At 43.2% G+C, this 14,730-nt stretch overlaps 1 protein-coding gene across 7 annotated transcripts in view; it reads left to right on the plus strand.

Moving 5' to 3' along the window:
• Positions 1–14,730, plus strand: part of MBNL2 (muscleblind like splicing regulator 2) — a 164,854-nt gene that overhangs the window by 98,435 nt on the left and 51,689 nt on the right. For all 7 annotated transcript variants that reach the window (XM_043891933.1, XM_043891934.1, XM_043891931.1 and 4 more), the window contains exon 3: positions 10,986–11,150. In XM_043891933.1, coding sequence (XP_043747868.1) covers positions 10,986–11,150 — 165 coding nt within the window. The remainder of the gene's footprint in view (positions 1–10,985; positions 11,151–14,730) is intronic.

The raw sequence follows: 14,730 nt of genomic DNA on the forward strand, positions 1-14,730 counted from the left end.
GTAACAAATTCAATGAAGACTTTAAAAATGGTCCACAAAAATAAAAAAGACATAGATGAGGAAGGCCTGTCCTCTCCCGCAGGAAACATCCTAATGTTGTGATATTAACAATTTCACAGAGCTTCCGTTTCTCCCACAGCCGTGGCCATGCACGCATGGATGAATGTGATGTCAGAAGACTAGACGCTATGAAGTCAAACAGTAACTAGACTAGTTCTGTATTATGTTCATACATCATCACCATCCACGCTGACTAATGTTCCTCTGTGACTCAGAAGACATCGATCTTCTAGCTAAATAAAATAGTTTTCGAATGAAGCATCTGATGCCTGGAAATTAGTTTCCTTACATAACTGGGAAAATGGAGGGACTGTTTTTGATCTCACTGATTTCTCTTACCTGGCACATTTTCAGTTAACGTTTAAAGTTAACAAAACAGAGAATCCTTTCCAGTTAAGACCGAGCTTGGCCCCAGCATCAAACTGACAAACAGCTCTTTCCAATTCTAAGACACAAGAGTATGAAAATTTAAACTGCCCAGGCTCAAGGGCAGAGAAAAGGATAGAAATCTAGAAGAAAAACAGTGAAAAAGGCTTCTTCACATTATTGGAGAATCAAGGGAAGGAGACACGCTCAGTACATTTTAAAGCATATATAAAAAAATTATCTTGAGGCTTAACATTAATAAATTAATTGATTAATTAATTAAATTTCTCAGGCAGCCAGATTCATTTTTAGAAAAAGATTGAAGCATGCTTTGAAATGGAAAACTACAAACAATTCACCCTCTTTGCCTCTCCTCCCCACTTAATGAATTTTTATGTTTCATCTATTTTAAATGGTCACAAATTAGGTCTTTTTTTTTTTAATTATTTATTTACTTAATTTATTTGGCTGCGCTGGATCTTAGTTGCGGCATATGGGATCTAGTTCCCTGACCAGGCATAGAACCCAGCCCCCTGCATGCAGAGCGTGGAGTCTTAGCCCCTGGACCACAGGAAGTCCCTACAGATTTGGTCTTAACCACACAGCAGTGCTTAAAGGAACAGGGCAGTCACCTTGGCGTGACTAAGGAATCACAGGTCTGCTCCCGGAGTACTGGCTGCCCTAAATGCAGATCGAGAGAAGGCCACCTCCAAGCATTTGCAGCTCCCTGTAAGGAAGAGAAGGCACCAGCCTTGGGGAAGAGCCCTCGGCCTCCGCTCCATAGTCCGGGGGAGACAGGGGAATGATACGCTGTGCCCTCTCATACTGTCTTCTGGGGAGAAATGCAAACGAAACCACAGTTCCCATGTGAGCTGTGCCATCCATCTACACAACCTGATTCATGCTTTTCCTTATCCTCTCCTAAAGTCACCAGCTTCCCTGGTGGCTCAGTGGTAAAGAATCCGCCAGCCAATGCAGGAGATGCAGGTTCAATCCCTGGGTAAGGAAGATCCCCTGGAGAAGGAAATGGCAACCCGCTCCAGTATTCTTGCCTGGAGAATCCCATGGACAGAGGAGCCTGGTGGGCTCCTGTCCATAGGATCACAAAAAGGTGGACATGACTGAAGTGACTTAGCATTCAAGAAAACAGCACACAAACTCACAGTTGTGTAGCGATTGGTGGTGGGTGAAATCTAAGGCATTGCTAACTGCCCGTCAGCATCCCTGATTTTCCTTAGTTTGCGCATCCGACTGCCTCTCCAGTCTTCTTTTATAACATCCTACGTTTTCTCCATCCCTTGGAAGCAAAAGAGAAAAAGGAACACACCCTAGAAAAATTTGTAAAGATCCCCTTTATATCTGTCTTTAATAATAGGGCCTCCCTGATAGCTCAGCTGGTAAAGAATCCGCCTGCAATGTGAGAGACCTGGGTTCGATTCCTGGGTTGGGAAGATCCCCTGGAGAAGAGAAAAGTTACCCACTCCAGTATTCTGGCCTGGAGAATTCCATGGACTAAGTCCGTGGGGTTGCAAAGAGTCAGACACAATGGAGTGACTTTCACTTTCAATCAGTATAATATTTTATGCTATTTGCCAAAAGAGTATAGCATACATAGACTATAAAAGATGAATTATAATATAAATTGGACTAAATTCCTAATAAGCAGAAAGTTCTTATTATAAATTCACCCATAATATTGATGAGATGGGCAATTGTTCATTTTGATGAGACTTCTGGTTATCATTTGCTTGTAGTCATTCCCTGAATCTATAATTTCCTCTGATTCTGATGACCTTATGTGGCTTGTATTTTATTTGCTGTATTATGTAGTTGGAGCTAATGATACAAGGAGCTCATGTAGTTCAATTAGTTTATTTAAATTCAGAAGAAGCCTGAAAGCGTAATCTGTCACTTGCCTTAGAGCAGAGCAATTTCAGTCTCGTAGTTAATGTTAGGAATTAAGCCCCGTAGTAAATAACCATTTTATTCCCCTATGCTTTGTCTTGCCCATATCTTTCTGGAAATGTGCTGGAGAAGGAAGAGAAGGTTCAGGCCAAATGTTAAACTCAACCTTTGCTCCTGACTTAGACCCAGAAAAACGATGAACCTATAGAAATCTTCTCGAACCAAAGCCTTTGTATTTTTTCACTTTCAAAAACTTTGAGAGATCTTGAAACCAGGGAAACTGAGTCTGTGAGCATCTGATACACCCAGCCAGTTTAGTCACTGAGAAAATATCTGCTAAGTAACTTGGGTTTCCCAGGTGATTCACCAGTAAAAAAATCTGCTTGCCAATACAGGAGACGTGGGTTCAATCCCTAGGTCAAAAAGATCCCCTGGAGAAGGAAATGGCAACCCACTCCAGTATTCTTGCCTGGGAATCCCATGAACAGAGGAGCCTGGTGGGCTCCAGCCCACGGGGGTCACAAAGAGTCAGACATGACTGAGCACAGCTAAGCAGCTTACATCACAGGGACCTAAGCAGTGGTCTCTTGGATTGAATTTTCCACTTCCAGGCTGTGTACACTGTAGGTACTTAATCAGTCCTCCAATTGATTTTGACTCAGTTTACCACTTCTGCTGATGTATTTCATGCCTGATCTGTCATACAGACTTCTCGCAATTCTCAGAACTTATTGGGACTGTTGCCAACAGAAGTCTCTGGTATCCCTTTTTACTGTAACTGTTCTTTATGTGGCTTTCTCCTTTTACCAGATTAGGAACATTCCACAGGGAAATAGATACAGAGTTGACAACATGTAGCAAATTATGGTTTTTTGCAGAGCAACTGTGGCTGTCTCTCAGGCTCTCACAAAGGTCGGAAAGGGTTCAGATGTGGGAACATGGTCACACCCCCATTAGACAGATGAGAAAACTGAGGCACAGACTATTATATATTGTATGTAAAATTCAGTTTAACCATCTTGGGATGAAGCCACAACCAGAACTGCGGATATTCCCACTATGATGCATAGCCACTTTAAACTAGATTAGTCATGCCATGTTAATCAGCCCTGACAAGTTTCAGCAGGAAAGATATTAAAGAAAATCAGATCTGAGGTTCTTCTAAAGAGAGAGAGAAGAAGAATTGGCACTAATTGTGAGAATAAGAATAATAAAAGTGTTAAATAGCTTGGTAGACAGGCCAGAGGGAAGCACCATGATAGAGAGACTGAACTAGTATCAGAAAGGTTGTTTTTTAATATCAGGTATTTCATCTGCTCTGCAGAGAAGGTGTTAGTAATAATGAGGTGGAGGATGATAATAAAAACTTAACACAGGTCTTACTATGTGCCAGGAACTGTTCAGACACTGTATATGCATTAAATGTTAATCTTTACCCAAGTCTAGGAAGTGGGAGCTATTGTTATCCCCATTTTACAGATGTAAATGGAGACCACGGGTCCCATGGAAAGAACAGCAGAGCTGGATTTTGAGCTCACATAGCCCAGGTCCAATATTTTGCAGGTGGCTTAGTGGTAAAGAATTTGCCCGCCACTGCAGGAGATCCAGGTTCAATCCCTGGGTTGGGAAGATCCCCTGGAGGAGGGCAAGGCAACCCACTCCAGTATTCTTGCCCGGAGAATCCCATGGACAGAGGAGCCTGGCGGGCTACAGACCATGGGGTCGCAAAGAGTCGGACACAACTGAGTGACTGAGCACACAAAAACTTCAGGCCCAGGGACTGCTCCCTTTACCCCTGGTGCAAACTGCTTCTCCAGGAACGAGCCCAAGACAGAGCCGGCTTCAGGAACGTGGCTCCAGGACAAGAGGATCTGCCGCCGCCTCAGGATTTCGCTAAATTGGTTTCCCTCGTGTGGAAGGTGAGGGAATCTGAGAGGTTCTTCCCTGGCTTCCACGGGATCCCAAGCAGGCCCCTGGACTCCGAATGTCCCCGCAGGCCACTTTGGGAGCGCGCGCCGTCTGCCCCCAATCTTGAAGTGACGTGAAGTGAAGTGGCTCAGTTGTGTCTGACTCTTTGTAACCCCATGGACTGTAGCCTACCAGGCTCCTCCATCCATGGAGTTTTTCAGGCAAGAGTACTGGAGGGGGTTGCCATTTGCTTCTCTAGGGCTTCTTCCCAACCCAGGGATCGAACCTGGGTCTCCCGCACTGCAGGCAGACGCTTTACTGCCTGAGCCACCAGGGAAGCCCCCAATCTGAGCGTCAGATTTTCTTCCACAGCCTGGCCGGGTCCCTTGAAAACACCATCACGTGCTGAAAGCAGTGAGCAGCCAAAACTCAACTGGAAAAGGTGAAATTCAGTGGATCAGGCTGTGACCCTGGCCCTCAACTGGCATTATCTCCCAAAGGGGCCCTTTTAGAGTCTGCTGATCAGCAGCATGGCTTACACTAAGAAACAATTTCAAATTATCCTGAGTGATACAGCAGGGGCCTATTGTCAGTGTGAATTGTAGATCATATAAAATCCATTGCTTTTCCCATGGAAAACTAATGGGATATAGTTTTCTGTTAGCAATCCCTATGGGCAAAACTCCTACTGTTAATCCCTGTAACAATCTCCTAATTAATCTGTTTTCTTTTTTGCTTCCATATTTTAACTGACTTTTTCAATTAAGAGCATACAAGGAAAAGATTCTGAAACTTGTTTTTAAATAAGCAATTAGAAAACCTCCTTTTCCAATTATGCTTTTTCTTTCTCGCACCAACCTGATTCTGAAATCTTTTCTCAGCCAAAGCTGCATTTATTCTCTCCCACGTCGTGTCATATAATGACCGTGTAATTCTGAGAGCTCAGATCTGTTGTTCTGCCAAGTACATGTTATAGTTATTTAACATTTTTCCTCGTCCTGTTGAGAATCAACATGGGTATTCTGTATTAGAATCTTTCATGGTCGCTTATTTTAATAAACTTAATTCAGCTTGAAATTCTTACTTGCTTCTAGCCATTCTCCCTAAACTAAATTTTCCTGGAGTAGAGAGTATTTTTGGAGGTAGAATGAAGTGTACAAAAATCCTATGTAAACTATGTCCAAATTCTGTTATTGTTTTTAAATAAGTGGATTCCAAACAATGTAAACCATTATATTAGATATAGAAATCTAATAATCAGGATAAGATTTTATTGTTGCTGTTGTTCAGTTGCTAAGTCGTATCTGACTCTTTTGTGACTCCATATCCCTCCAGGCTCCTCTGTCCATGGGATTTACCAGGCAAGAATACTGAAATGGGTAATCATTTCCTTCTCTAGGGGATCTTCCCGACCCAGGGATCAAACCTGCATCTCCTGCCTTGATTGGCAGGCAGATTCCTTACTGCTGAACCACCAGGGAAGCCCAAGATTTTATACACAGCATAAAACATAAATCTGATCTCGCTCTTCTCCTGTTTCAAAATTTCAGTGGCAATCAAGTTCATAGCCCTTAACTTGACTCCCAGAGTTCGTTGTTATCTGGTTCTAGTCGACTTCTTCCTGTTTTCTCTCTTAACATCCTCTCCACTGCAGCCCACACCCCGTTCTGTGATACAGCCTTGAGAAACTTCATGAAGGTCCCAGATGGTTCATCCCCCTAGCACGTCCTCTTCCTCTTTCTCTCATTTTGTATCCTCCCCTTCCACACACACACACACACACACACACACACACACACACACACACACACTCCAGCCCCCATTCACTCCCTTGCCAAGCTCCTTCTCATCCTTCAGGTCTCAGTTTAAATACATCACTTCTTCAGAGCCCTCGCTTGCCACTGTCTTCATTCTGATGCTCTCCCTCCATCTTCTCTCAGCCTACTCCAGAACCTGGTCCATAATTTGTAATTAAACATTTGTCTGTGTCGCTGTTTAGCTAGTATCTGTCTTCACCACTGGATTGCAAGGCTTCCGGAAGGGAGGCAGCAGATCCTATGTTTTTCTCATCTTTGAATTAACTAGCCCTTTGCTCAGTGCCTGACACAGAGCAATAAATATTTGTGGAATGAAGGAAGGAATGAGACACTAGCCTGGAAATATACCACGAACAAACGTGAATGTGATTCCAGACCACCTGTGGTTTCTATAGTTGGTGGGTCCCACCTGGAGCGAGTGGAGTCCTCTGGGGATACCATCTCCACATTAGACCCTGACGTGGGGCCATAGGCCTGGACTCCTCCAGGGCTCCTGTTTTCCAGTTCTAGAAGGTTCTTCACAAGGAATGCGGGATGGCACTCTCCTACTCCATCCCACAGAAGCTGCACCCATCCTCGTCTGCAGGGACTGGGTCTTACCTCTCTTATCTCTCTGCAAACGGTGTTTAACCAGGAGAGGAAGAGTTAAAATAAAACAAGAAACAATCCTGGCAGTCACAGGGAGACTTTTTCAAGACATTTTTCATCTTCATTTCTTGGACCAACATTGAGAGACACTATTTTTGACAGTTTTGTTTTGTTTCACGGTGATATACAAAGATGCTTTACATTTCTGCTCACTGCCCCCTCTCGCACTCGGGTATGACAACTTGCTTTGATAATCAGCAGTTTTTGTGCAATGATGCGTATCCTGACAAATCTTACTCCTTAACAAAAACTTCCTTACAAGTTGTTTACTGTGTCAAATAGCTTGTTATATTTTGACAGTAGCTTTTCCTTTAGGACTTACAGAGTCCTGTAGGATCCCTTACTAAAATTTTGCTGCCTGGAGTTTTCCTAATCTTGAATTTGTATGCCTCAGACATCCATGCTATGATACCCTTCAAAATATTGATGTTAATATTAGATCAAACTCTTATTCAGGGCCCTCTCTTCAAATATGGGTTCTTGCAGAAATATCCTATAGAATGGATATTTTAAATATAAGGTACTTAAATAAGTATAATTAAGTAACCTTTATCATGTTTTCAAATGAAAAGTTAGTCTATAGAAGAACCAAAAAGCCAATCAAAATATAACTAAAGTAGTTTCGCACTTAATGTAAAGACGTGAAAAAGTTTTAGTCACTCAGTTGTGTCTGACTCTTTGCGATGCTAGGGACTGTAGCCTGCCAGGCTTCTCTGTCCATGGAATTTTCCAGGCAAGAATACTGGAGTGGGTTGCCATTCCCTTCTCCAGGGGATCTTCCCGACCCAGGGATCAAACCCAAGTCTCTAGCATTGCAGGCAGATTCTTTACCGTCTGAGCCACCAGGGACTGTAAAGAAAATGATAGACAAGTATTTTTTCTTTCTTTGGCAATACTGACAACACTTCCTCAGTGCTTACTACCTGACAAGCATTTCTCAGCACCTTATAGCTGTACTATTAATAACACATCTAATCCTACAACAGCCCTTAGAGGAAAATACGGTAATTATTTTCATTGTACAGATGAAAACATGATACAGAAGAAGTTCAAGTAACTTGCTCAAAGTTGCAAAGGTAGCAAAAAGCAGAGCCAACTTATGTGCCCAGGCTTCTGCCTTCAGAGCCTGGGGGCTTAACCACTCCTCTCGCCCCCTTCCAATGGACAGAGCCAGGCACATCAGCTTTTTCCACTCCCAAATCTTCTTATATATGCTATTATATTTTAAATCGTGTTAAGTAGCCTCTCATTCTGCAAAGGATAATGCTAGATTTTTACCCTCCCTGGATAGGTTGACTTTGTGACGTAACTGAGTCAGGTAAATGTCGATTTAGAATCCGGCCCTACCACCCACTAATTATACTACCCTTGGAAAGTTTCCTGATCTTTCTGAGCCCATTAGCTATTTTATAACATAGCGATCATTACCGCTATTATAAGGAGAAAATGAGATAACCCTGTATAAACTGTCTGGCACGTGGGTAATCAGTAATATTCCTCACTCCAAGCGTATAAGTAAGAACAGTAGGAAATTGTATTAATTATCATGGAAAAGAAGGTTCCATCAATAAATTACTAATTCAGTGTTGTAAATCATGTTCCATTCCCTGGAAATAGTTTATACAGTTCCTTAAGCGTCCCAGTTGTATCAAGAGATAAGAGCATTTACAAGAAAATAGTGCTTTTCCAGGCTAATCAAAATTTTTGCCTGCAACTGCAAAGCATTACATTAGAAGTGATGTGGTGTTTTAGTCGCTAAATCATGGCCAGCTCTTTGCAACCCCATGGACTGTAGCCCTCCAGGCTCCTCTCTCCGTGGAATTTCCCAGGCAAGAATACTGGAGTGGGTTGCCATTTCCTTCTCCAGGGGATCTTTCCAATCCAGAAATCAAACCCACATCTCCTACACGTCTCCTGCATTGAAGGTGGATTCTTTACCGCTAAACCATCGGGGAAGCCCCTTACATTAGAAGACTAGTGATCAAATCGACCATTATATGAACTAGGAAAATAAAATAGCCAGACTGGTAGACGTCAGAATGTTTCACAAATTCTAACTCTGTTCTATGGAACTCTGCTTTCCCAAATCCCCTCATGAAGCCCATTGTATGTTTGTGCATGCAAACCCATACGTACATCTTGTATACCTGAACCTTTCTGGGTGTCATCTCTCTAGTGAACTGACTGTGTTTAAAGAGAGTTTGAATTGAGGTTGTCTGGGGGCAACTTACCCTCTATACAAGAAACGTCACTCTAGTTCTCCCCAACCCCTACTAATGGGCAGTGGCTACATCCTATATCCCATGACCACCTCCCACCATAGATGGTGTGAATGTATTTGGATACCTGACACGAGGCAGCCAATCCAAAGGCTGGTCACACACCTCTGTTGACGGAGCTGGCCTAATCTGAATGTGTTCTTGGAGATTTGATTGTAGCAAACCCTGAGACTAAGGCCATTGTCAAGGGAGGACAGAAAGAGAAGTAAAATAAGAGATGCCTGAGGCAAATTGGCAGGGCTGGAGGGACCCCAGGACATCACAAAACAATGAGCAGAGCAGAGTTATGATTAAATCTTCATCTTAAAATTCTGGGGAGAGAAGTAGATGGAGAGATGCCAAGACTGCTTTGATTTGGATTATTTTAAGTTGTGGGTCCAGTTTGCCTGTATTTTTACATTAAACCTTCCAATACTGGACCCAAGTTGTCTATTTCGGAAACTTCCCTGTTGGTCCAGTAGATAAGAATCTACCTTCCAATTCACGGGACATGGGTTCAATCCCTAGTCTGGTAACTAAGATTCCCCCGTGCCTCGGGGGTAACTAAGCCTATGAGCTGCAACCCAGCACAGCCAAAACAAACAAACAAAAAAGTGTGTCTATTGCATACATTAGGAAGCCCTTGAAGCATCCACAATATGAACTTGAGCCTAAGGAGACACGCCAACCTTGCCCATGGGTATAGAATTCCTTTAGCAGAAATGTGACCTATTCCTTCTGGTGTCCCAGGATCTGCCTCAGTGTCCTCTCTGCAGAGGGAGGCACAGGTTCTCATGCTGCGAACACTAGGGCCTCAGGACAGCACGGACTGATGAGCTCAGACCACCAGGACTAGACCAGGATCTCGTCTGCCCTTCTCCACGGCAGCGCTGGGAGGTTCACACTTGGGAAGGAACCCGCGCTGCCAAACGCACAGCTAAAACAAGCGGGAGGCAGAGTGAGAACTCCAGATGTTTAGAATTAGGATGACTATAAACAAATTTGTTTCTCCAGATCCACCCAGCTCGCTTTTTAAAATTACTTTTATATCTGGTAAACAAACTCATATTCTCTTTTCTTGGTTGCAAATAGACTAATTCTTCAAGGAATGACAATTCTCATACTGGTTAACACAGTTCATGATTCTTTCTCCAGAAATTGCATCATTCACGCATCAACATGATTTGATCGGTAGTTTGGAAAAGGTGGGAATTCAGTATAAACATTAATTACCATTTGCAGTCACTCTTCAAAGACCGGCTTTAGGCCCACCTGTCACCTAATTAATTTTATTTTTCACTTTGCCAACTATAACGTCCCAACGTTACTTTCATTGTACACACTTCGCTACGTTAAAACATGACATTAAATGTTATGTAACTGTCACAGGAGCTGGGCAGGGACATGGGCAGCAGCATTCATGTAGCAAGCTGATCTGTTGCAGGTGATCATCTGAGTTCACCTGTGCATCAGTTAAGAAATGTCCACTCCTAGACTAATACTCCTTCCATCACTCAAATCAGGTATGTCTTCAGCCAACCTGGAGCACACATTTCAAGTAATCAGATGTGCTGATTACTGTCCCCACAGCATAAATGTGGTCCATAATTATTCACATATTGTCATCATGCCAGCACGCATATTTAGCAAGTTCAAAGCTTCCTTTTGATAAGTCACAATAAATGTGCTCCTCTGATCACCCTCCACACTGCTTAGAAGGGCCTGACTTGACTCTCTCCAGTCACGTTTCCTTAGGGTCTTTTGTGAGAGTTAGCATCCATTCAAAACAACAGTAACATCTTGGGAAGCTTCTCTGTTCAACAGGTTTGAGCAAGGTTGACGATCGGCTAATGCCCGATCCACTTCTGTGTGTTCCAACTCTGATGTGTGTTCCAACATATCTGCGCTCTTACACACATAGATACACACCTTCGCATAGATTAAGTGATTGTGAAATGGTTGACAACGAGTTGAAATCTACTTCTAACCGTGCTAAAACTAAGACTCTTTTTTTCTCCCCCAGGGCCGTTGTTCAAGAGAGAACTGCAAGTATCTTCACCCTCCCACACACTTAAAAACTCAACTAGAAATTAATGGGAGGAACAATTTGATCCAGCAAAAAACTGCAGCAGCCATGCTTGCCCAACAGATGCAATTTATGTTTCCAGGAACCCCACTCCATCCCGTGGTGAGTACACTGAGGCTAACGAGGACGGGCTTGCTGATGCAAGCGTCAGTACGGGCAATGTACCAACCATTGACCTAAAACGGCCTCTGTCTACTTTGTCTCTTTGGCTACAATTAAAGCAAATAGCTTTGAAGCTAAATAGATGCTAAAAAGAGGGTTTTTTAGATTATCCAAATGGGAAAAAAAATGCATGAGGAAACCGTAGGCAAAGGCAATTTCTAATCGATACCCGGAAAAATCTGTGTCACTCCAGCTCTTTCTCACCAGTCACCTCCATATTTGAGCTATCTTAGAAGGAAAATAGTTCTCCATTGAGAGTATGAATCGATGATCTATGCAAAGAGGAGATTTTGATGCCTAAAACATGTTTAGCAAGGCAACAGATTATTTCGTTTCAATGGTGTCATTTGAAGGAAGGGGAAAAATGAAACCAGAGAAGTTAATGGATTTACCCAATGTCCTGCAGTTAATCAGTTGTGGAGCTGGGCCTAGACCTCAGACATCTTGACCAGGGTGCTTTCTGCTGTCTGCTTCCCCCTCCACCCCGGGCCTGAGAGAAGCCTGAACCAGGATGCCTCAGCCACCCACACCTCCTGTCTCAGAGGCCTGCAGAGGGTGTGGCAGCCGTGGTGAGGACTGCAAGATTAAATGCCAAGGGAGTTCAGTCTATAAATATGTATTGTGTAATATTTTCTCCCTGATTTCACAGTGTTTGAAAGTATTTCCTTAAAGTCTGGAAATTGCTTTAGGAATGAGGCCCTGAGGGAAAGGAGTGCATTTTTTTTGCCTTTAGTGAAGTTCGTTCACATTTGTAAATTATTTGTCAAAAACAAGCTAATATTAAAAAAAAAAAAAAAACCAAAGCCAGTGAAGTGAGTGAAATTTGCTCTTTTTTTTTTTTTAAAAAAAAGTACATACACAAAAGACGATTGTTTAAAAATCAGTCTTTATTGTATGAAAATTCTATTGTTACTGAAAGCTGCTAAATGCAAAAAGGATAGCTACCAGGGAGTTGTATTTTCTTATTGTGTGTCTGTGAGATGAGACAGGAAGATGGGGGCGGTCCAGGAAGAGGGGAGAGGAGCTGGGTAGGTGGTTGGCAATCCTGCTTGTCTCCAGGCTTCTACCCAAGAGTAGTGAGTGGCAGCAAGTGGCCAGGAACCAGCTCTGCCCAGAGTGAGAAAAGTGCAGGTGCAGGTGTGAAGGACCCTCAGATAAATAAGCTACAGTCCTGGAGGGGTAGGCAGACTCGGAAAAGGCAAAGCAAGGTTCAGGCCTGGGGAACTAGATTTCAGATGAGTCAGGAAAGGCTGGTTGGAGGAAATCCCGAATAAGAACATCTTAGGGCTTCCCTGGTGGCCCAGCAGTAAAGAATCTCTCTGCTGATGCAGGAGATGCAGGTTTCATCCCTGGGTTGGGAAGATCCCGTGGAGAAGAAAATGGGAACCTACTCCTATATTCTTGCCTGGAGAAAGCCCATGGACAGAGGAACCTGGCGGGCTACAGCCCAGGGGGTTGCAAAGAGTCAGACACGACTAAGCAACTGAGCATACACATAGGCATTTAAGTGGATCTATTTAAAACCACTCACAAGTATATTTTATGGTTTCTTTGTTGATACACACATATAAATTATTTTATTAAATTACCTAAATGCTAAAATAATTTAGTTATACATATTAAATAATGTCTATGGGAATAAATTGAGAACCACCTAGGTCAACACAGTAACAGTGCATTATATCTCACTCATTTTAATCATTCACTTCTTATTTATTTAGAATCTGTAAGGATTGACCCTGGTACTCAATAATGGCCTGTTAATAAGAAATTCCATCCCTGTTCTAAACTGTTAATTGAATTTTCTTTGAAAGTTATGTTTCCATACAGTCTCATATATTAATTAGAGGACAATAATCACGATTACTCTCTGAGAAAGAAGCATTGCGTTTAAATATTTTAAGAGAGGTTTTTAAATCACAAGAAAAATTAGGACGCAAAAATGTAATAAGCTTAAAAGTCATTGACTCTACAAACAAGTAATTTCAGAGTCACAGGAATGAATTAGTGACAGTAGAATAGGTCCTGGAAACTTCCAAGGAAATAGTGTCTTTGCTGATGGTTGAGTTGGGCGTCTTGAGATGGGGACATTCTCCAGGATTAAATGCAATCACAGGCATCCTTATAAGAGAGGCAGAGGGGGAGTTAACTCACACACAGAAGAGGAGAAAAGCAATGTGCTCATGGAGGCCAAGACTGGAGTGATGGAGCCACAAACCAAGGAACGCCCGCAGCCACCAGAAGCCGGAAGAGTCAAGGGGCTGATTCCTCTTCCCTGGAGCCTCCAGAGGGAACAGAGTCTTGCCAGAACCTTGATTTTGTCCCAGTACAACTGGTTTCAGACTTATGGCCTCCAGAACTCTGAAAGAATTGTGTAAGAATTGCGTGTTGTGTAAGCCACCAGGTTGGTGGGAATCTGTTAGACCAGGCTCGGGAAACTAATACATGCAGAAATTGCTCAAGACAAAGAAATTGCTAAACAGAGTCACAAGTGCCACTCTATTTTTAGGTTTCCTTCTAGGGTAAGCTTCTCCAAAGAGCTCTGGATGGTTTTTTCACACCCTTTATCTTCCATCTGCCCTGAAATCTCTCATCTGCTAAAATCTCTCACCAGTGACCTCCATATTGCTAAACAGGTAGTCACTGACGCTTTCATTGTTCTTTCAACCTCTTGGTAACAGGCAATCAGTCTCTCCTTAGTAGCATGTGACCCATCTCCTTTGCAGAGCACCCATTCCTCTCTGGGACGCACCCCTTCCTCTCTGATCACGCCTTCCTTCACTGTCTCCTTTGCCCATTCTTTTCCTCTGTTCTATTTGGGCTTCCCTGATAGCTAAGTTGGTAAAGAATCTGCCTGCAACGCAGGAGACCCCGGTTTGATTTCCGGGGTCAGGAAGATCCGCTGGAGAAGGGATAGGCTACCCACTCCAGTATTCTTGGGCTTCTCTTGTGGCTCAGCTGGTAAAGAATCTGCCCGCAATGCGGGAGACCTGGGTTCTTTCCCTGGGTTGGGAAGATCCCCTGGAGAAGGGAAAGGCTACCCACTCCAGTATTCTGGCCTGGAGAATTCCATGGACTATCCCCTTGGGGTCGTAAAGAGTAGGATACGACTGAGTGACTTTCATTTTCCTCTATTCTATATTGAGGCTGCTATCACTGATGTTCCCAGTGCTGGCCGCCTCTATCACTTACCTGCTCCTTCATGGTCTCATCAATTCCTGTGGCTGTGGGTCATCTCCAGGCTGAGAACTACCAAAAGCATGTTCCCAATCCAGACGTCTCCTCTGAGCTCCAGGTTTAGCTACCCAACCTCCTACTGGACTCCCCTTCAGATTTTTCACAGGAACTTGACATGCTTAAGACCAGTTTTTCATTCTACTACCTTCTCACCTCAGTAAGTGTAGCTAGCAGTTTCAAACCGAAACCAAACAGGTTCTCTCACATCCGGTTCACCAGCAAGTCCTATCATATGCCCTCAAGCCCACCTACTTCTCCTTCTGCCAGCACCCTCATCTTAGCT

Source organism: Cervus elaphus, chromosome 30 (genome assembly GCF_910594005.1).
Source record: "Cervus elaphus chromosome 30, mCerEla1.1, whole genome shotgun sequence".
NCBI classification, from domain to species: domain Eukaryota; kingdom Metazoa; phylum Chordata; class Mammalia; order Artiodactyla; family Cervidae; genus Cervus; species Cervus elaphus.